Below are 23,748 nucleotides of genomic sequence, written 5' to 3' on the forward strand. Positions count from 1 at the left end.
AGCCACAGGCGCCGCCCTTCTTTAGTTTTTGTAAACCAGAGGTCTAACAGGTAAATGGACCTGGTCAGTGTCTTTTAAATTTTTGCTTTTCTTTAGGTAAAGAGCATATGACTATAAAAATAGTGATACTCGGGCGGCGCCTGTGGCTCAGCGGGTAGGGCGCTGGCCCCATATGCCGAGGGTGGCGGGTTCAAACCCAGCCCCGGCCAAACTGCAACAAAAAAATAGCCGGGCGTTGTGGCGGGTGCCTGTAGTCCCAGCTACTCGGGAGGCTGAGGCAAGAGAATTGCCTAAGCCCAAGGATTTGGAGGTTGCTGTGAGCTGTGTGATGCCACGGCACTCTACCGAGGGCGATAAGGTGAGACTCTGTCTCTACAAAAAAAAAAAAATAGTGATACTCATTTTCCCAAATTCCAGTGTTTTCAAATACTAACCAAATCATTGGAAATTATGCTACGTGATTGCTGTTGTGACTATGTTAACACTTTGCTTTCTTTTAGAACTGCCCAGCTATCCCTTTTGCCTTACCTTTTCTGTACTCCAGGTTTCTGACTCTGAACTGGGATGCTTAGGCACAAAGTTTTTTTCTACCTTTTGAAGATGAGAGACATTGAAAGGTACCATCTTTGTCTCAAAGAACCTGGTACTAAGATTCAGGAGATTCATGGTACTTCTGAATAACTTTGTGGCTATTTTGTGTATATGTGCAGTGTCCCAGCCAATTTACTTAGCTGGGTCTGAATTTCTCATACATAAATGGAGATTTGGACTAAATGAACCTTACGTATCTATCAATATTTATTAATATACAGTCAATACACTGACAAACTGATACTTGAATTCTTCTGGGAGAAATTACCATGCGAGAACAGGCAAGAAACTTTTGAAAAGGAAAATGCAGTAAAAAAACAGACATTAAGGGCAGCACCTGTGGTTCAGTGAGTAGGGCGCCGACCCCATATCCCGAGGGTGGTGGGTTCAAACCCGACCCTGGCCAAACTGCAACAACAACAACAAAAAAAAATAGCTGGGCATTGTGGCGGGCACCTGTGGTCCCAGCTACTAGGGAGGCTGAGGCAAGAGAATCACCTGAGCCCAGGAGCTGAAGGTTGCTATGAGCTGTGATGGCACAGCACTCTACCAAAGGCAATAAAGTGAGACTCTGTCTCTACAAAAAAAAACAGAAATTAAGAGTATAATATGAAATAATGATTATTAACTAAGACTTTGGAATTGGAGAAGAAAAAACAGATTAATAAAATATAATAGAGCCTAGAAATAGGAGAATTTACTATGCAGCCAGTCCTTGAGTTATAAACATCTGGCTGACATATGATTTGGCACTTATGAACAGCACTATTACAGTTATTAGGTGAATATACCTTTTCCAACTGACATGTGAGTTCAACTTAAGAATAGACCTATAGAACCTGTCTCGTTTGTAACCTGGGGACTGCCTGTATATGGCTAAAATACCATTTGAAATCAGTAGGAAGAAAGATTATTCAATTAATTATGTTATAGACAGGCCAGGCATAGCAGCTCACACCTACAAATCCAGTGCTTTGGCAGGCTGAGGCAGGAGAATTACTCGAGACCAGGAATTTGACACTAGCCTGGGCAACATAGTAAGACTCTATCTCTAAAAAAAAAAAAATTTTTTTTTTATTTTTAAATGCTGAGTGGTGGCTAATGCCTGTAGTGCTAGCTACTCAAGAGGCTGAGGCAGGAGGATCACCCTGGACCACAAAGCAAGACCCTATCTCTAATTTTAAAAAAATTAAAATAAATGGCTACTTAGGAAAAAATGAACAAAAACTGGATTTTTTGCCTTACTCCTTAAGCAAAATAAATTCCAATTTAATCAAAAGTCTAAATATAAAAAATGAAATCATGAATTTTCTATGAAACATGGACAAATTTTCTAATATTTATCAAGTAGATTAGATCTTTGTAAGGAGGGTATTAAAACTAAGAAATAAAAAAAATAATAAATTTAGAAATCATAAAGGGAAAGATTGATATGCTTGATATATAAAAATTATATATGATATAACAGCAAAAAAAGTCCACAAAGAGCATAGGTTCTAGAGCCTTATTTCTGGGGTTCTCAGCTCTACTATTTATTAGCATTGTCACTTTGAGCAGGTTTCTTAACCTCTTGGTACCTTGATTTCCTCACCTTTGAAATGCAAATAATAATACCTACCAAGTAGGATTGTTATGAGACTTAAATGTAAACATTTATAAAGTACACAGAACGGTGGGTTTACTATAAACGCACCTTTCCCCGCTTTTGCTCTCTTTCACACATGTGCTCTTATCTCTTGCTTTCCGACCATGAGATGATGCAGCAAGAAGGCCCTCCTCCAACTCTGGCACCTTGGATACTGGACTTCCAGCCTTTAGAAATATGAGAAATAAACTTTATTTTTATTTATTTATTTATTTATTTTTTTGAGACAGAGTCTCACCCTCAGGAGAGTGTCGTAGCGTCACAGCTCACGGCAACCTCCAACTCTTGGGCTTAAGCAATTCTCTTGCCTCAGCCTCCCGAGTAGCTGGGACATCAAGTACCTGCCACAACGCCCAGCTATTTTTTGTTGCAGTTGTCACTGCTGTTTTAGCTGGCCGGGGCTGGGTTCAACTCTGACACCCTCGGTATGTGGGGCCAGCCCCCTACCCACTGAGCCTCAGGCGCCACCTGAGAAATTAACTTCTGTATAAATTACCCAGTCTCAAGTATCTGTTATAGCAGCACAATTAATAAATAAAATAAGGGTAAATAAAAGTTAAAATTTTAAATAACTTAATTACTAAATAAAAGAAACCGAAAGCAAATTTTTATAATACAAGGTAAAGATTAGTGAAATTTAGAAAGTGGTATATTTTCTCATAGGTCTGAAGGCTAGAAGTCCAAGATCCTATGGTCCACAAGTTTAGTTTCTCATAAGGCTTTTCTCCTTTGCTTGCAGGTGGCTAACTTCTCTCTGTGTCTTCACATAGTCTTTCCTATATTCTTTCACGTCTCTGTGTATCCAGATTTCCTCCTCCTGTGGACAACATTCAGATTGGATTAGGGCCTATCCAGCTGCTGTCATTTTAACTTAATCACCTCTTCTAAAGCTCTGTCTCCATATATTTTGAATTTGGGGTGGAGGGACACAATTCAGCCCGTGACAAGTGGTATTGCCAATGAAATATTAGGGAAAAGATACTTTACACACAGTTTATGGGAGTATTAAGTGAAACAATCTTTTTGGGAGGTCATTGCTTCCATATGTACCATAACTTAAAATATTAATGCCCTTTGATTCAGTTATTTTGCAACTAGAAAATTACCTTGTGAATATGCTCTCAGAAGTATGCAGTGATATTTGTATTTTAGCAACATTTGCAATAGCAAAAAACACCTAATTGCCCATTGATGGAGAAATAGTTAAATAAAATTGTGAAAATACATTCAGTAGAATATTACATGGCAATTAAAAACAATGAAGTAGATTGGAGTTTGCAAAAAGGGAAACTCTCCGCATTAAATTTTAAAATGTAGAATAGTGTGTATAATGTTTCTTTATAACTTTTAATGTATATGTGTTTGTCTTGTGTGTGTACATACCTGTACATGTTTCAATTTTTTCTAAAAGGATACATTCCTCAAAGATAACATACATCTTTGAGGAGAGGGATTGAAGGGTAAGTGGGTCATGATAATTGTAATTTATCTTTTATACTTTTGAACTGTGAAATTTTTTAAATTTCTTGATTGTTGGGGGCGCCTGTAGCACAGTAGTTACGGTGCCAGCCACATCCACCGAGGCTGGTGGGTTCGAACCCAGCCCGGGCCAGCTAAACAGCAATGACAACTGCAAGAAAAAAATAGCCGGGCATTGTGACCGGTGCCTGTAGTCCCAGCTGCTTGGGAGGCTGAGACAAGAGAATCGCTTGGGCCCAGGAATTTGAACTTGCTGTGAGCTGTGACACCATGGCACTCTATATATCTATATATGGTGACATGGTGAGACTATGTCTCAAAAAAAAATTTTTTTCCTGACTACTTACCATTTTATATTAGTATTCCATACCCACCTTTCTATACTGTGTTTTTCCCCCCAATGATGTGTCTTGGAGGTTTTTTTTTTTTTAGAGACAGAGTCTTACTTTGTCACCCTCGATAGAGTGCCATGGCATCACAGCTCACAGCAACCTCCAGCTCTTGGGCTTAGGCAATTCTCTTGCCTCAGCCTCCAGAGTAGCTGGGACTATAGGCATCCGCCACAGTGCCCGGCTATTTTTTTGTTGCAGTTTGGCCAGGGCCAGGTTCAAACCTGCCACCCTTGGTATATGGCCAGTGCCCTACTCACTGAGCCACAGGTGCCGCCTGGAGGTTATTATTTATTTGAAAAAGATATAGTCCATCCCACCCTTCCCTTTATTATTATGAACATTTTTAAACATACACAAGAATAGATTATTTAGTGAAGTCTGTGTTCCCATTCTCCTACTTTATTTATTTATTTATTTATTTTTATTTATTTATTTATTTTTTTTTTGTAGAGACAGTCTCACTTTATGGCCTTCAGTAGAGTGCCGTGGCCTCACACAGCTTACAGCAACCTCCAACTCCTGGGCTTAAGCGATTCTCTTGCCTCAGCCTCCCGAGTAGCTGGGACTATAGGCGCCCGCCACAACGCCCAGCTATTTTTTGGTTGCGGTTTGACCGGGGCCGGGTTTGAACCCGTCACCCTCGGTATATGGGGCCGGTGCCTTACCAACTGAGCCACAGGCGCCGCCCTATTTATTTATTTTTTTTAAGAGCAAAAATCCACCTTATTTGCTTTTCATCAATTTAAATCATTGAAGGGTACAGCATCACACAGATTCTGTGTCTAGTGACCTTAGCAGGAAGGTTGCTTCAGAAGTTGGCACGAGCCATGCCACTGTTTCCATGGGCTTGAGTTACCGTTCACTAAATTACTCTGGTTTTATTTGGTTTGCCGCCAAAAGTTACTGTTTTGTTCTTTGTATGCATAAGCACATCTCTTGTCCAAATAGAATTCAGTTTCATCTTAGGCATATACACCTCCAATTTAAGAAGAGCTATGTGCTGTCTTTAATTCAAAAGACTTCAATTATAGTCAGCAAAAATGGCCTTGGACCAGCCTTCTGGTCATATTTGCCTTTTTAGGAGTCCTGTTCCCAGCAGACCTCCACAGGCCCCAAGATAGTGGAAAGAGAGCCCTCTCCCACTTTAATCCTTACCAACAGACGGCCATTTATCCTTCCAGATTTGTTTAGAGTTTCTTGAATTTAAAAAACAATTAAGAATGTTACATTATGGGGCGGCGCCTGTGGCTCAGTGAGTAGGGTGCCGGCCCCATATGCCGAGGGTGGCGGGTTCAAACCCAGCCCCGGCCAAACTGCAACAACAAAAAAAAATAGCCGGGCGTTGTGGCGGGCGCCTGTAGTCCCAGCTGCTCGGGAGGCTGAGGCAAGAGAATCACTTAAGCCCAAGAGTTAGAGGTTGCTGTGAGCTGTGTGACGCCACAGCACTCTACCCGAGGGCGGTACAGTGAGACTCTGTCTCTACAAAAAAAAAAAAAAAATGTTACATTATGGATGTAATTAATAAAAGTCAAGTAATACAGAGATATAAAAACTAAAAGGTAGAACATCGCTCCTAATTCCCACTCTAGAGTAATTATAAATAACTTATGTATTCTTCTAGACTTTTTTTTTCTTTTTTTTGTTTTTTGTTTTTTGAGCTGGAATTTCACTCTCTTGCCACAGGCTAGAGTGCCATGGCATCAGCTTAGCACACATCTCAAACTCCTGGGTTTAAGCTATCCTCTTGTCCGAGCCTCCTGAATAACTGGAACTACAGGCACCTACTCCAATGTCTAGCTGATTTTTTTATTTTTAGTAGAGATGGGGTCTCACTCTTGCTCAGGCTGGTCTTGAACTCCTGGCCTCAAGTGCTTCCCCCACCTTGACTTCCCAAAGTGCTAGGATTATAGGCATGAGCCAGAGTGATGTTTTTTTCTCTGTTTATTATTTGTCTCTTTATGATGGATTGTATTATGCAGGTAACCTTATTTTTTTACATAAATTGACCAATTTGTTACAATTCTATTCCAAGATTATAAAAAAATCCTTTCATGTTTTCTCTTAGAAATTTTATGTCCTTTTTTAGTATTTGTTTAAATCTTTGATCCTTTTAGAATTTGGTTTCTTTCGTCCTCTACGTAGCTAGCTAGTTTTTCCAGTCCAATTTTCAGAGTAATTTATCTTTTCCTCACAGATTAGAAGTGTCATTTTTATCACATTCTAAATCACATAAATATTTTAGTTGATATTTGGACATTATTTCATTGACTTCTTCATCTCTTCTTAGGCAGATACCAAGCTGTGTTAATCAGTATAGCTTAATATTGGTAAAGCCCACTGCACTTTTTCACATTTTTCCTAGTTAATCTTAGAGGTTTATTGGTCCATTTGAATTTTAGAATCAGTTTATCTAATTTAAAAAAGTTAATTTGTTTCATTATATTTATGTAATTAGGGAGGATTAAGTCCTCCTTAAGACTTAATTTTAAGAATAGTATATTTATTACTCAAGTCATCTTTTATGTTCTATAGTCACTTGAAGTTTTCTTCATGTAGATTTTATATATAGCACCCAGAGGACTGTAGCAAACTGGTCAACATATGGAGGTGGTCAACATAAAGAAGTAGGCCTTAATACATGTGGTGCATGTCTGATGTATGAAAATTAGGTCAACTTAAGGAGTTGGTCAATGTAGGGAGGTGGTCTACTGTGAGAGACTGTATCTTTTTTTTTTTTTTTAAACAGTGTCTTACTTTGTCACCCTCAGTAGAGTGCCTTGGTGTCACAGCTCACAGCAACCTCAAACTCTTGGGGCTTAAGCGTTTCTCTTGCCTCAGCCTCCCAAGTTGCTGGGACTACAGGCGCCTGCCCCAACGCCTAGCTGTTTTTTTTTTTTTTTTTTTAGAGGAGAGGTCTCTGGCTCCAACTGATCTCAAACTCATGATCTCAAGGCAATCTACCCACCTTGGCCTCCCAGAAGTTCTACTGTATCTTGTTAAATTTAATCCTTTGTGTTTTCATAAACAGGATCTTTTATTATATTTTATGGCTGACTATGTATAGAAATGCTGTTAAATTTTTAAAATTAAAATTTACTCCAAGCCAGTTTGCTCAGTTTCAGTAGTTCTATTATTTGATTCTTTTGGGATATAATTCTCATTGAAAATAATTTTATCTCTTCTTTGCCATTATCTGCAAATATTAAATTAATTGCAAAATGTTTTATTCAACCGGTTGAAAAAATAAGGTAGAACTAAAACATACTGAATGGAAATGGAAAACAGTTCCAAGAAATACTAACTAAAAAGTAAGCAGCAGAACAGTACATGTAATATGGATTCTATTTTTTAAAACAAAACAAAATTAGAAACAAAATATTCTTGTGCCTTTGCACTTTCAGGGTTGCTCTTAGTGTGATCTGTATTGCCTCCTGTGGCTCAAGAGTCCTGTTTCAATTTCTCAGAGCTTCTTGCCAATAGCATACAGATTTCTCTCAGTGGATTTTTGGTTTTTGATAAAGCAGTTCAGCAGATTGATATATATTCAGTACGTAGAATAAATCAGATAGTTTGACAGATACATTCTTTATCATCTTCTGGTTTGATTTTTTTTTTTTTTCGTGTGAATTTTGGAATAAAACCTAAGTAAATCTCACCCATACAACCACGGTCAAATATGTTTATAAGTTTCCTCTTGGAGACATGTAAGCAGTCACTTTAATTTTTTTCTTTACAGAAGAGACGCTCAAACCGCCAAGTTAAACGAAAAAAATATACAGAGGACCTGGATATAAAAATCACAGATGATGAAGAAGAAGAAGAAGTAGATGTAACTGGTCCAATTAAACCCGAGCCTATCCTCCCTGAACCAGTGCAAGAACCAGATGGCGAGACTTTGCCTTCCATGCAGTTCTTTGTGGTAAGCTGAGAACTTAAGCAATTTGAGAGGTTCGACCTGCTGGTCACAGTTATCTGTTGACTACTGCATCTTTTGTTGCAGGAGAATCCCAGTGAAGAAGATGCAGCCATTGTAGACAAGGTGCTTTCTATGAGGGTTGTGAAGAAGGAGGTAAGGCCTCTTATTGTTTTTTGTTTGTTTGTTTTTTATTTAAGAGATGGGGTCTTGCTGTCTTGACCAGGTTGGAGTGCAGTGGCTATTCACAGACATGATCTGATCATAGTGCACTGCAGCCTTGAACTCCTAGGGTCAAGCTATCCTCCTACCCCAGTCTCCTGAGTAGACAGGCCTATAGGCATGCTCCATGATGCTGGCTGGGCTCTTCTCTTTCTTTAATGTCAGCCCATACTGTTATATTCACACACTTCATTTAATGAGCACCTTTGAATGTCAAGTACTAGGGTGTGGTCATGAGACATGATAGAGGAAAGTTAACCAGAAAATAGAAACTGCCTCTTCTTTCACTTATCTGTTGAGACTGAGTAAAGACTTTTTTTATTTTTTTAAGCCATCAGGTCTCTAGTATTAAAGCATCAGAGTGGTTCCCTATTAGTTCTTGAGTCAATAATATAATTCAGGGAGCATTGATACGAAGTTCTGTCGTGTGGTTAAAATGAAAGTCTTCCTTTCTTCACAAATAAAAAACTAGTAACTGTAATTTCTTTCTTCCTTCTTAGCTTCCTTCTGGACAATATACTGAAGCAGAAGAATTCTTTGTCAAGTATAAGAACTAGTATGTGATCTATATAAAAAGTTTTTCACCCCAAACTTCACAGGGTTGTAAAAAGTTCTCCTATGTAGACTATCCTAGGTGGGAATGTGTCCTTTTTATAGTCTCCTAGTCAAGATTATTGGTTTTTGTTGTTGTTGTTGTTGTTTTTAAATAGAGACAGGATCTTGCTTTCTTTCCCAGGCTGGAGCACAGTGATATAATCACACACAACTAGCTCAAGTATAACCTTGAACTCCTGGGCTCAAGTGATCCTCCTGCTTTAGCTACCTGAGTAGTAAGGGTTATTGGCACTGGTCACCACACCTGGCTAGGTTTTTTTTTTGTTTGTTTGTTTGTTTGTTTTAGGCAGTCTCACCATATCACCCTCTGTAGATTGGTGTGGCATCATATCTCACAGCAACCTCCAACTCTTGGACTTAAGCAATTCTCTTGCCTTAGCCTTCCATGTAGCTGGGACTACAGGCGCCCACCACAACACCCAGCTATTTTCTTGTTGCAGTTGTCACTGTTTAGCTGGCCCAGGTTGGGCTTGTACCCGCCCCCCTGGGTGCATGTGGCTGGCACCGTAACCAGTGTGCTACGGGCACCAAGCCCTGGCTAATGTTTTTAATAAACATTTTGTAGAGATGAGTTGTTCTTACTCTGTTGTCTAGGCTGCTCTGGAGCTTCTGGCCTAAAGTAATTCTCCCACTGCAGCTTCTCAGAGTGCTAAGATTATAGGTGTGAGCAACCATGCCCAGTCCTAGATTTCTGTTTTTAATGGAGAAAATGGTTATTTAGTTAGAAATTCAGGAATTGACACGACACTGTTCCCTTGCATGAAGGTGGTGTGAGGGTGGTTCTTGATAAAATTCTCTGAAATCATTCTACTTATTTTAGAAGTAAGATCTTGCTCCTCAAAGTATGGTCCATGGACTGGCAGAATTAGCATTACTTCAGTGCCTTTTAGAAATGTAGACTTTAAAGCACATCCCTGACCAAGTGGTTTATAGACAAATTTAAGTTTCAGAAGCACTGACATAAGAAACTAACTCCCAGTTTAAGCACACACGTGTCAGGTCTGTTTCTGGGTAATCCAAAAATCTCAAAACACCACTAGCCTGCCAACTTCCCTTTCTTATACCATACCTGGCTATTTCCATCTCCTTCAGCTCCTATCTGCATTGTGAATGGGCCACTATCTCCCAACTAGAAAAAGATAAGAGGATTCATCAAAAACTAAAGCGCTTCAAAACCAAAATGGCTCAGATGAGACACTTCTTCCATGAGGTAATTAGGAATAGGTATTATGTATATACATTTCTTTCATAGAAGCACAAATTACTGGAGTTAATGGGCCTTGGCTGATTCTTTTTAAAAGACTTATAGTTGGTTTGCATGTAAGAGTATGTTTTAATTTTGATCACTGATTTTCTATTTAGTAGTTGTAGAGTATTTTGAAGTAGATTTGCTCAGTACACATGAAGTATTTTTAGAATGGGTCGTAAACTGACCTCTGGTCTACTGAGACATCCTTCTACTACTATCAGTCTTTGATGGAATTTGTAGACATGAGTGACTATATCAATGAGAGACCATTTATTTTCTCAAATTTCGAATCCAGTATTAGAAGTAGTGATAAATGAGCTTTTACTTTCCAATATGAAGGTTTACTACTAGTTAAACACTGGAGTAAGGTGAGTAAGGAATATGTCTCTTACATTTGAAGGGGTCATTAATGACCTTAACAAGAATAGTTCTGGTTCTGTGATGCAAATGGAAGGAAGAGTGTAATGGATGGACAAGTGAACAAGCTGAAGGAACAGAAATAGCATGTGTTTAAAACTCTCAAAGTTTAGTAGGTAAGAAGCACAACAGAAAAAGTAGTTGCAGGGGATGTAGACTCAAAGGAGGTGCTTTTTTTTTTTTTTTTTGTAGAGACAGAGTCTCACTTTATGGCCCTCGGTAGAGTGCCGTGGCCTCACACAGCTCACAGCAACTTCCAACTCCTGGGCCCAAGCGATTCTCTTGCCTCAGCCTCCTGAGTAGCTGGGACTACAGGCGCCCGCCACAACGCCCGGCTATTTTTTGGTTGCAGTTTTGGCCGGGGCCGGGTTTGAACCCGCCACCCTCGGTATATGGGGCCGGCGCCCTTCCGACGAAGCCACAGGCGCCGCCCAAGGAGGTGCTTTTTAAGATGTAAAATAGTGGAACACATTTGTTTGTATGGGAAAGATTTGATAGAGGAATTCCCAAGAATATAAGGAGGGATGGCCTCTGATAGGGAGAAGAGACACTTTTCTCTGGCAGCAGGTGAGAGGATAGGCACAAACCTAGCTCTGTTAGTGTGATTTGATGTTTGGAAAATGAAGGATTCTGATTGCATTGCTTCTAATATTTTGAAAAGTAGGATTATCTATTAAAAGTGAGTGAGGGGTTGGTTTACTGGACAGTGATCTTTTGTTCTTATTGTTTGGTTTCTTAACTCATTTAGGATGAAGAACCCTTTAATCCAGACTATGTAGAGGTGGATAGGATATTGGACGAGTCTCACAGTATTGACAAGGACAATGGGGAGGTGAGTTGGTGAATGGAGGAACATGACAGTCCTCTTAGATTTCTGCTGGTCGGTTTTCCAATCCCTTATTTTTCAGGTATGGCTGAAAAATCCACTGGACTGAAAAGGTATTTCTGAATTTTACCTTGGGGTCCTTAGAAAGATAATGGGAAGGTAAGGGAGTAGGAAGAGAAGCTAAAAGGAAAGATTCATGTAAAGTTAAACATCTCAGAGATACATTAACTAATTAGCTAGAGACAAGGTCTCACTATGTTGCCTATGCTGGATTTGAACTCCAGGGCTCAAGTGTTCCTCTTGAGAGTTAGCCTTCCAAGCTGGGACTACAGACACCCACCACTGTGTGCCTGGCTAATTTAAAAAAAAAAAAATTTTTTTTTAAGAGATGGGATCTCAATATGTTGTCGGGTTGGTCTCAAACTCCTGTCCTCAAGTGATCCTCCCACCTCAGCCTCCCAAATAGCTGAGATTACAAGTGCAAGCCACTGCACCCATCTAGGAGCTATATTTATGTATACTGAAGTCATTTACCTTGGGTTTTTGTCCTTAGATTTAAATGGGAGATCCTTCACATTCAGCTGGAGATGGGGTGTGGGGCAAGGAAAAGGGATATTTCATAAATTCCTAAGTATATGAATATAAAAATACTTTTCTAGCTTACTCTTTGCTTTCTCCAAATCACCTTATTGTGGAGAATTAATTATTTCCTGAACTCACCATTGGTGTGTAGAATTTTAATTTGTCATTAAAATTGATCTGCTACATTGGAATTTTTATTTGGGGGTTCTACTCCCACAGGTTCAGATTCAGTAAATATAGGTTGGGACCCCAAGGTCTTTGTTTTTAAGTTGATTATCCAAGAGGTTTTCATGTACAGCATGATTTATCAATCACACTCTAAAGCTTTCTTAGTTTGGGGAGCGTGTTTTACACGTGGATGAAACAAATCACAATTTTGTTTTACAAATAGTCACATAGATCTAAACCACCAATGAATTCAACTTTTTCTACTTTAAATTTACTTCAGACTTTTTGTTAGGCCATGAGCCACTTGTTTCTTGAAACTCTTCACTTCTCACTTCAGGCAGGAGTTTTTAGTTTAGCTTTGCAGGGTCATAAACAAAATTTTTATCACATCTGACAGTTATTTCTTATACAGAGTATCCATAAAGTTCATGTGCAATTTACTATGTTAAACTATTTAAAATTGCACATGAACTTTATGTCTACTCTGTAATGACCAGCAGGGAACAGTAGAAACCTTCTTAAGATAGAAGTGCTGGGTGATGAACAAGTCTTACTCATGAGCTAAGTGACTTGCTCCTGTACATCATTTCAACAGGACCTATAAGTCATTCTTCCCTCTAGAGTTGGCTCTACTTTATAAGTCTTCAGGTTCCTTGGCAGAATCTTACATGTCAAGGGACTATTACAATTCACTGTCTTTTAAGTGCTAACAGGAATGCTTCAGATAACATATATTCTGCTTTTGGAGTTGAGGTGAGAGTTATTGTGCATTTATTTGTGAGAAACAAATAGATAATGGGCTAGTTATTAGGTCAGGTGAAATACTCTTAAATGGTTCTCATCATTTTCAGGATTATGGCCTTCCCAGACTTGAAAATCTTATACTCTCCACTACCATACTTTGCCAAAAGCAGTTGGCTTTTTGCAATGTGTTGCAACTGGCATGACAGATAAAAACATTTTGGTACCCTGATAATATAATATTGGATAATCACATTCTGTTTGCCCATTCCCCCTCTCCAAAATAAGTTTAATTTGTCATCCATTTTACATTACCTAATAGTGGAAATAAATATTATAATACATATTTTGGTCCTTAGAAAAGTAAGTTGTGCTGGAAATGTGTCACCTGGACAAATGGCTTTACATAGAGAGTGATCTGAGTCGCTACAATAAAGAAAAAGGTAAAAGAGCAGCTGGATTAATTCTAGGGATTCTTATGTTGAGGCATTTTTACACTTCTTGCTGGTTGTTTTAAGGGGTATTCTATGAATTGGTAATTAGAAATTTCTGTTGATTATGCTAGGCCCATTCTAGTCGTGCTTGCTTTATAATACTGCATGAGCCAAAAATGGAAATACAGTAAGTGCCATGATCATCACAGTGAATAGGAGCCATTTGCCCTTGGTTACTGCCTCTTCCCTTGCAATGAAATGCTTCCATACAACAGTACTATAGTTGAAGCATTTCTCCTTTACTCATACTGCCTTTTTCCAGTGATACATCTTGTAGTTATCTCCTAGCTTGCTAGGGCTCACAAGGAAATCTCTTTACCACCATATAACTGCTGTTGACATGAATTTGCTCTCAGAGCTGTAGGGGCTCAGAAGTCCAGTCATTGATGGTAGCCCTAGTATGCTCCTAGGGGTTTACTGTTTTCCTCATTCTAAAGTAACCTGGTTTCCACTTTACCAAATTTGGTGCCAGGAGAATAGTATCTTTTAATTTCAACACACTACTAGGAAAGAATAGCCTTTTATTTTTTGTCTGTTTCGTTGATGAGCATAATGTTTTAGTGCTTAGTGTTCTAGAAACTACTGGGTAGGAATTTTACTTTTAGGATAGATTCTGATAAATTACTTTGAAGAATGATCAAAGCCTGAACGGTGGGTGCATCAGTAGGTGAACCTATGTTTGGTGTGTTCAGCCTGAAATTTTCAGCAGCTTTTAGATGGCAACATTTTGTGATGTGATTTTATAGCGAAATTCTTACTCTTTAACCACAGCAGAGAGCACAGAATTCATTTTTTAAAGGTTTGGTTTTTCTCCTAGCCTGTTATTTACTACCTGGTGAAATGGTGCTCCCTGCCCTATGAGGATAGTACATGGGAATTAAAAGAAGATGTTGATGAAGGCAAGATTCGAGAATTTAAACGGATTCAGTCGAGGCACCCAGAACTCAAAAGGGTGGTAAGTACATTTGCATTTAGAGTGTCAGGGCCTTAATAAGGAATAGTTAATTTTTCCCCTATATAATTTTTTGTTGTTTTAGCTTTTTTTTTTTTTTTTAAACAGAATCTCACTATGTCGTCCTTGGTAGAGTGTCATGGTGTCATAGCTCACAGCAACTTCAAACTCTGGGGCTAAGTGATTGATTCTCTTGCTTCAGCCTCCCAAGTAGCTGGGACTACAGGTCCCCACCACAACGCCCCGCTATTTTTTGTTTGCAGTCGTCATTGTTGTTTAGCAGGCTCAGGCCGGGCTTGAACCCACCAGCTTTATTGTATGTGGCTGGCACCCTATTCACTGAGCTACAGGAGCCAAGCCTTTTTGTTTGTTTGTTTTTTGAGACAGTTTCACTATGTCACAGAGTGCTGTGGTATCACAGCTCAGGGCAACCTCAAAGTCTTGGGCTTAAGTGATTCTGTTGCCTCAGCCTCCCAAGTAACTGGGACTACAGGCACCCGCCATAATACCTATTTTCTTTTGTTGTTGTCGTTGTTTAGCAGGCCTGGGCTGGGTTCAACCCCCCAGCCCCGGTGTATGTGGCTGATGCCCTAACCACTGGAGCTACGAGTGCCAAGCCTGTTTTAGCTTTTTATTATGGAAATTAATACATGTCCGTTCTTGTTATGTATTTTCCTGTCATTCATTTTCATGTTTCTTGGTTTTTAAAAAAATCAAATTGTAGATTCCTTTATTATACCCTATAAATTATATCGTTTATGTCTGAAAGATAAATAATACTATTATTATACCTGTAAAAATTTAATCATTCCTTAATATCAAATATCAGTCATTGTATACATTTCTTTGACTGTCTTATAACTTTGTTAAGTCATTTGAATTGGGTCCTAAATAAGGTCAATATGCTGCTATCAGTTAATAAGTGTCAGGTCTCCTTTAATATCAGTTTCTCTTGATATGCTCATGTCCTTTACAACTTCTTTTAAAGAATTCAGGTGCTGGGGGTCACAGTATGTGACATATCTCTTGGAGGCAGTAATTATAAGAGGGACTTTACCTAACAAATGTAATGAGTGTAACCTGGTTCTCTGTACCCTTGATGAATCCCCCATAATAAAAAGAAAAAGAATTTGGGTAATTTGGTCTAAAGGACTTTCTGTAGTCTGAAATTTGCTGATTATATTCCCCTTGGTAGGCCCCCTCCCCCCTTTTTTGAGACAGTCTTATTTTGTCGCCCTCAGTAGAGTGCTGTGGCCTCAAAGCTCACAGCAACCTCAAACTCTTGGGCTTAAGCAATTCTCTTGCCTCAGCCTCCTAAGTAGCTAGGACTACAGGCACCCACATCGCCCAGCTATTTTTAGAGATTGGGTCTTATTCTGGCTCACGCTGGTTTCAAACCTATGAGCTCAGGCAATTCGCCCATCTCGTCTCCCAGAACGCTAGGATTATAGGCGTGAGCCACCGTGCCCAGCCTGATACCTTTGGTATCTTTTAACATATTCTCTGTCCCTGATAATTTCTTTCACAGGAATGCTTAGGTCTAGAGCAACAATGTCCAATTAAAAAAAATAAAACAACTTTTAGCTCTATCCTGTTCAATACAGGAGCCACTAGCTGCATTTTTTTAACATGGTAGAAAGTGCTATTTGACATTAATGTTCTAGAGGCTAGATCAGACTGGGGAGAGAAGCCAGTAAGTCTGCCTCATCAATGTTGATATGTACTTATATCTGGTTGTGCAATATGATGTTATCAGCCATTTATGATCATTCTCTTTCTGTTCTTTAAGGATTTTAAAGTAGTGATAATTAATTCTATCATTTATTCACTTATTAGCCAGAATCTTCTATAAAAAGGAACTGTTTCATTTACTTTTTGGTTACCTTGAGGTAGAGATTGTATAGAAAGGACAAATACTTTTTCCTTTATTTCCTCCAAATAATGAAGTAGTTCCCTTTTTATCTGCCAGAAGTGACCAATAGGTATTTCCTCTTTTATCTTTTTTTTAAAGTTTTCATTTTGAACTAAAAGATTTAAATGTATTTGACAAATGTTCATCCAAACAGTAATGTTTTTAATTGACTTTATTAGAACTACCTGGTAAATCTTGCTTGATTTTGTTAGTGTCTTCACTCCACTTAGTCCAATTTCCTGTTTTTTAGAATCGCCCACAGGCAAGTGCCTGGAAGAAATTGGAACTGTCACATGAATATAAAAACAGAAACCAGTTAAGGGAATATCAGTTGGAAGGAGTCAATTGGCTGCTCTTTAATTGGTATAACAGGTAAAGAAAAAGAGTGGGCCCTTAAGATATATACTTAGTCCTGGGATTATTTTATTCCTTTTCTATTGAATCAGTTTCTTCCTATGTCCTGTTTTTTTTTAAGATGGTATGTTTTGACTTTGTTTTTGTTTTTATTTTCCCCATGTTGAATCTGCAGGCAGAATTGCATCCTAGCTGATGAAATGGGACTGGGAAAAACTATTCAGTCCATTGCCTTCTTGCAAGAGGTATATAATGTGGGCATCCATGGCCCTTTCTTGGTCATTGCCCCACTGTCCACAATAACAAACTGGGAGCGAGAATTCAATACATGGACAGAGATGAACACTATTGTGTACCATGGCAGTCTGGCCAGCCGGCAGATGATTCAGCAATATGAAATGTACTGCAAAGATTCACGGGTGAGTTTTGCATCTTGAGAATGCTATGGTTTAGAGAAAATAGGCCAAGGGAACTGGTATTTGGGGGGCTATGTAAGAATAAAATACTTTTATTGAGATGCTCTGTGGTATAAGGGATTTTTGTGCAGCAGTATGCAGGACATTCTTTTTATTTTGCTATTTTTATCTAGTAGACATTTTGATCCATTGGCAACTGACTTTAAATTTATAAATACATGAATTTTAAGTAGAATTTTATCAGCATTAATGAGTTTTAATCAAAATTGAAATCCATTTACCCATATATATTTTCCATATCGTGGTGAACTTAAATGATTCTCTTCCTTTTCCATTTTTTTGTTTGTTTAGTCTACTGAAATTTTCATCAATTAATTAATCAATTAATCAATCCCTTTTTCTAAGTAAATTTGAAAATGAAAATGTGAATCATCCAGCTTGTATGAACATGAAATTTTATTGATTTTCTGTGAGTTTTTTTCAAAAAAAAAAAACAACCAAATTTTTCCAAGTCACATTTTTCAACTCAGTTTAATTAAATGACTTCATTCTTCTGTCAGTTCTTAGATGGTAACTATATTATCATGTTACCTATTACCTGATTTCACTTTTATTATTTATTTATATGTTTCAGCATTGTCCAACATTTGTGGATTTCATTGTTAACCAACAAAAAATCTAAGGCAAAGATACATGAGCTAGGCATGCATACAGCAGTCAGAAATGTCCAGCCTCCTTCAGTGAGGTCTTTCATTTTCCCAAGAAACTGAATGTGTTGAGGAAGCAGTGTATCTTACATTCAGTGATTTGGCCCTGTTTTATCAGAAAGATACACTGTCATGTAGGGGGGTGGTTTGTATTTCCTATGAGACACTCCTGTATATGGAAAATAATTCAGAAGAGTTCCTCATTTAGATACATTTTAGGCCTTTTCTAACTTTACTGCCTTCGTGATTAGGGGCGTCTCATCCCAGGTGCATACAAGTTTGATGCCCTAATCACTACTTTTGAGATGATATTGTCAGACTGTCCTGAGCTTCGTGAAATTGAATGGCGTTGTGTCATCATTGATGAGGCCCATCGGCTGAAGAACCGTAACTGCAAGCTGCTAGATAGTCTCAAGCACATGGACCTGGTAAGTTCCACACTGACTTTTGGGCAGAAACACCCTAATTTAGCAGTGAAGAAAAAAGAATCAGAATCTTGGTATTGAATGGTGGATATTGCCTATGGAAATGGTCATCTGAAAATCATGTAAAAACTGTAAATTTTAGAATTAGAAAATAATAGTAGTTTAGTGGTTCTTAACCAGGAATATAAGTGGGAAACTATTACTATATAAAAATTACTCCACAACCAGGATTGCTTGAGCCAAGGAGTTTGAAACTATGGTGAGCTATGCTTATGCCACTGCACACCAGCCTGGGTGATAGAGTGACCTTGTCTCTAAAAGTAAAATGCCAACACTTAGTGGCTTAAATAACGGTTACATTTTTCATGATTCTCTAGTTCAGCTACTTAGCTTGGGCTCAGCTACTTTCTTTTCTGTGGTCTTGCCTGCAGTTATTAATGCTGCTATAACTGGCAAATGATGCTCATTGCTAGCTGGAGCTTCTGGGGTTATGTTATCTTCCACATTTTCACATGAGTTTTCATTCTTCAATAGACCAGGCTGGACTTCTTTATACTTAGTTTACAGGGTAGTATCAGGGCAGTGCTTCAAGAGGGCAAAAGTGGAAAATGCAAGGGCTTTGAGCTATGCTCTGAAACTCACACATTATCATTTCTACTACATTCTCTTTGTCAGAGCAAGTCACAAGACAAAGTATAGATTTAAGGGGTAAACCTTGTTGGAGGATCTACAAAGAATTATTGGCCAGATTTAATCCAGCACAGTTAGATTCCCTAGAGGAGGGAGATGTGGGTGACATATGTAATCAGAAACAAAACATAATCTGAATTACTATTTCTTTCATTACTTTTAATATCTAAATTATCTTAATATGTTAAATAACATCAAGGGTTTCTTGAATGCTTTGTGTTTATCAAAAAAGAGAGCAAGTGAAAGAAAAATTACAATAGTACTATGGTCCATTTCCATCATTTTATATATAAAGAATTTAGGGCGGCGCCTGTGGCTCAGTGAGTAGGGCGCCGGTCCCATATGCCGAGGGTGGTGAGTTCAAACCCAGCCCCGGCCAAACTGCAACAAAAAAATAGCCGGGCGTTGTGGCGGGTGCCTGTAGTCCCAGCTGCTTGGGAGTCTGAGGCAAGAGAATCGCGTAAGCCCAAAAGTTAGAGGTTGCTGTGAGCTGTGTGACGCCAGGGCACTCTACCCGAGGGCAGTACAGTGAGACTCTGTCTCTACAAAAAAAAAAAAAAAGAATTTAAAACTTAGATACTTCAAAGATTATATTCATTTCTAGGAACACAAAGTGCTACTCACGGGAACACCTTTGCAAAATACGGTGGAAGAACTATTTAGTCTGCTTCATTTCTTGGAACCTTCACAGTTTCCCTCAGAATCAGAGTTCCTCAAGGACTTTGGGGATCTCAAAACAGAGGAACAGGTAGGAAATCTGTTGATGAGAAAAAAATGGTAAAAGTTTGTACAAGGCACATATCTGTCACTGTAAGCATCAAGGGCTTTTCTGAACTTTTTATAACCTCATGCCTGTATTGTCTGTGCATCATCCAAAATCTGCCTTTCTTAGATACTGGAAAACTCTTAATTTTATATTTTCATGTTTCTATAAAATGTGAGAATGTTTGCCCTCATGTTATTAATTTCTTTTTCTCTCTGTAATGGTGCACAGGTTCAAAAGCTACAGGCCATTCTCAAGCCAATGATGCTAAGAAGACTCAAAGAGGATGTTGAAAAAAACTTAGCACCCAAACAGGAAACTATTATTGAAGTTGAATTGACTAACATCCAAAAGAAATACTATCGGGCTATTTTGGAGAAGAATTTCTCCTTCCTTTCTAAAGGGGCAGGTCATACAAACATGCCTAATCTGCTCAACACGATGATGGAATTGCGCAAGTGCTGCAACCACCCATATCTCATCAACGGTGAGGGGATTCCTAGAAAATACCAAACTTCTGCACTGCCAATGTCTTAATTTCTAAACAACTTCCCTCAGGAACAGTGGTAGTATTGATTTAACCAGCCTAACTTCAGGGTGGGGACTGAAGAGTGGGAAAGAGTTCTCCAAAAAAAAAAGATTTTTACGTTAATGTCTTTCTCTGGTTCTTTCTACTCCCTTGATCCTGTATAATCTCCAATATTAAATAGAAGTTGCTGTTTAGAATTTCTTGAATAAGAGCTCAGGTTGCCTGGGTTTGGTGGTGTAAATCTGTAGATCCAGCTACTCAGCAGGCTGAGGAATTTAAGACCAGCCTGAGCAAAATTGTGAGACCTCGTCTCTCTCTTTTTTTTTTTTTTTTTTTTTTTTGTGGTTTTTGGCTGGGGCTGAGTTTGAACCCGCCACCTCCAGCATATGGGACCGGCGCCTTACTCCTTGAGCCACAGGCGCCGCCCGAGACCTCATCTCTTAAATATAAAAAAGAAAATTCAAGTTATTCAGTTCTCTGTGTAAATGGCCTCACTGACACTCCATTTTGTTGTTTCTTTTTTGGGTGCTGGTAGAGTGGTAATAGTGATTTGTATGTTCCATCTGAGTCCTTATCCACATATTTATATATATTTTACCTAGGCCAGTCTTACTTGGAATATTTAATGCAACACAATTCAAGATGATTTATATTTTGGTGCTAAAATTCTGAGATTCTGTAAGAAATGTTGATCTCAAATCAGATTGCTCTTTGGGGGGGGGTTTACTAAATTGCACTGGATTTCAGCATAAAGTTGGATATTTGTTTTGGTAGGTGCAGAAGAAAAAATCCTAACAGAATTTCGGGAAGCTTGCCATATTATACCTCATGACTTCCACCTTCAGGCCATGGTTCGTTCAGCTGGCAAATTGGTTCTTATTGACAAGTTACTTCCAAAGCTTAAAGCTGGTGGCCATAAAGTTCTGATCTTCTCCCAGATGGTACGCTGCCTAGATATCCTAGAGGATTATCTAATCCAGAGGAGGTAAGAAAAAGAGTCATTCTCATCTGATAATTACTTTATCCTCATAAAGCAGCAAAAAGTAGAAAGATCTAGATTTTATTAGAGTCAACCAGTTACACTAAGAAGTAGGACTCAGGCCTGGGTGCAGCAGCTCATACCCATAATATTAGCACTCTGGTTGGCTGAGGCAGATGGGTTGCTTGAGCTTAGGAGTTTGAGACGACCCTGAGCAAGATCGAGACCCTTCTCAAAAAATTGCCTGGTGCTGTGGTGGGCGCCTATAGTCCCAGCTACTTGGGAGGCAGAGGCAAGAGGATCTCTTGAGCCCAAGAGTTTGAGGTTGCTATGAGCTATGATGCCATGGCATTCTACCAAAGGCTACAAAGGGATACCCTGTCTCAAAAAAAAAAGTGAGACTTTCACTCAACTTTCTTATGTAAATTCTCAAGCCAATGATGCTGAGTGTTTTTTGGCCTTTTAGGGATATGGAGGTACTTGTATTGAGCCACTCCTGCTTTTTTTTTATGTGTTTTTTGGCCTTTTAGGGATATGTGGTTTTTGGCCTTTTAGGGATATGGAGGTACTTGTATTGAGCCACACCTGCTTTTTTTGGTCTCCTCTTGTTAGCCACTTAAATTTTGTCTGTGATTCCCACACAGGTACTTATATGAACGTATTGATGGGCGAGTTCGAGGCAACCTTCGACAGGCTGCTATTGATCGCTTTAGCAAGCCTGACTCGGACCGCTTTGTCTTTCTGCTGTGCACCCGGGCTGGTGGACTTGGTATCAATCTTACAGCTGCAGATACCTGCATCATATTTGATTCAGACTGGAATCCACAAAATGACCTGCAGGTAAAGGAAATTATTGACTTCAGGACTAATTACCTAAACTGGGAGGTTTTTCAACAAGATTAAGATCTCTTAGAAAGCCCTTTCAGAAAGTATAGAATTGTTTACTTAGTTAAGGGTTAGCAGTCAGGACTCAGCAAATTTTTTTTTTTGTAAAGGACCATGTAGTGTTTTAGGCTTTGTATACCATATGGTCTTCGTTGCTCTCTACCCACCTCTACTCCAGTACCACAAAAGCAACTGTAGACAGTGTATAAATGGGCAGGGAATCTATAAAACAGATGCGTACACAGACCATAGTTTGTTGACCCTTGGTTACATACATGGTGGGGCAATAATATTATAGTTGATCTCATGGCTGCTTTATAGATGCGAAGAATTATAAATCGGTATTTTATATCTATAGCTCTGTCCCTCCACCCAATTTATGTTATCTTTTTCTTTTCCTTTCTTTTTTTTTTTTCTTTTAAACCAGGCCCAGGCACGGTGCCATCGAATTGGGCAGAGCAAAGCTGTGAAGGTGTACCGCCTAATCACTCGCAATTCCTATGAGAGAGAGATGTTTGATAAAGCTAGTCTCAAGTTGGGCCTGGATAAGGCTGTGCTTCAGTCCATGAGTGGTCGGGACGGCAACATTACTGGAGTGAGTCTTCTTAGTCTATAGATAAGTTTGTAGTGATAAGTTTTTGCCTCCATCATAGAGATGGAGGCAAAATTTATTTTTGTACAGGAATCTGACTACCTTGTTTGTATTCTCAATTATTTCTTATAATAACTATTATGGCAAGGTCAGGTAATATTCATTTTTATTTTTTTGAGACAGAGTCTCTCTGTTGCCCCCACTGAAATAGCATCATCATAGTTCACTGCAACCTCAAACTTCAGGGCTTGAACAGTTCTCCTGCCTCACCCTCCTGAGTAGCTAGAACTATAGGCATACACCACCATGCCCAGTTTTTTTGTTTGTTTGTTTGTTTGTTTCTATTTTTAGTAGAGATGGAGTCTCACTCCTGCTCAGGGTAGTCTCAAACTCCTAACCTCAAGCAATCCTCTAGCCTCAGCCACCCCACCCCTTACCGTTTTTATCTTTCTATCGGTTTTTGCAGATCCAGCAATTCTCCAAGAAGGAAATTGAAGATCTCTTAAGAAAAGGAGCGTATGCAGCCATAATGGAGGAAGATGATGAGGGCTCCAAGTTTTGTGAAGAGGACATTGACCAGATCTTGCTAAGACGAACCACAACCATCACTATTGAATCTGAAGGAAAAGGTTCTACCTTTGCCAAGGTATGTTCTGTCTGTGTTAGAGGAAAGCAGAGTTATAGACAGGAATCTGTAGGATATAAATTTGATTTTAAAATGTAGTTGCTGACTTCACATTGCTTTAAAGAAGTATTATAACAACTTTACTGTGCCTGGGGCAGCTCCTTGCCTGTGGCTCAAGGAGTAGGGCGCTGGTCCCATATGCCGGAGGTGGTGGGTTCAAACCCAGCCCCTGCCAAAAACCACAAAAAAAAAAAAAAAGAAAGAAAACTCAACAACTTTACTGTGCCTTTGTTCCTTACCAGGCAAGTTTTGTTGCTTCTGAAAATAGGACCGATATTTCTCTGGATGACCCTAACTTTTGGCAAAAGTGGGCTAAAAAGGCTGACCTAGATATGGATCTGCTCAATAGCAAGGTGAGCTTATTCTTCCTTTAGGGATGAAGTATTACACAAGAGATGCTACTTCTAGTAAAGCCCCAATTCTTTGATGCTAATTGCAGTTTGTGATCATGTATTTTACACAAAGGTTGTTGTGGAAACTTGCTGCTTAGGAGGCCCCAGAAAAATACCTTCATGGTCTCCTACT

General features: G+C 39.0%; 1 protein-coding gene across 7 annotated transcripts in view; it reads left to right on the plus strand.

The window, feature by feature from the left end:
- CHD8 (chromodomain helicase DNA binding protein 8) overlaps positions 1-23,748 on the plus strand; it is a 65,217-nt gene that overhangs the window by 25,061 nt on the left and 16,408 nt on the right. For all 7 annotated transcript variants that reach the window (XM_053595077.1, XM_053595075.1, XM_053595082.1 and 4 more), the window contains exons 6-21: positions 7,844-8,026; positions 8,108-8,176; positions 8,743-8,798; positions 9,950-10,067; positions 11,272-11,355; positions 14,152-14,289; positions 16,449-16,570; positions 16,728-16,971; positions 17,927-18,103; positions 19,395-19,538; positions 19,785-20,040; positions 20,857-21,067; positions 21,706-21,901; positions 22,374-22,541; positions 23,005-23,184; positions 23,466-23,576. In XM_053595077.1, the coding sequence (XP_053451052.1) occupies positions 7,844-8,026; positions 8,108-8,176; positions 8,743-8,798; positions 9,950-10,067; positions 11,272-11,355; positions 14,152-14,289; positions 16,449-16,570; positions 16,728-16,971; positions 17,927-18,103; positions 19,395-19,538; positions 19,785-20,040; positions 20,857-21,067; positions 21,706-21,901; positions 22,374-22,541; positions 23,005-23,184; positions 23,466-23,576 (2,457 nt within the window). The remainder of the gene's footprint in view (positions 1-7,843; positions 8,027-8,107; positions 8,177-8,742; positions 8,799-9,949; positions 10,068-11,271; positions 11,356-14,151; positions 14,290-16,448; positions 16,571-16,727; positions 16,972-17,926; positions 18,104-19,394; positions 19,539-19,784; positions 20,041-20,856; positions 21,068-21,705; positions 21,902-22,373; positions 22,542-23,004; positions 23,185-23,465; positions 23,577-23,748) is intronic.

Source organism: Nycticebus coucang, chromosome 6, assembly GCF_027406575.1.
Source record: "Nycticebus coucang isolate mNycCou1 chromosome 6, mNycCou1.pri, whole genome shotgun sequence".
Taxonomy (NCBI): domain Eukaryota; kingdom Metazoa; phylum Chordata; class Mammalia; order Primates; family Lorisidae; genus Nycticebus; species Nycticebus coucang.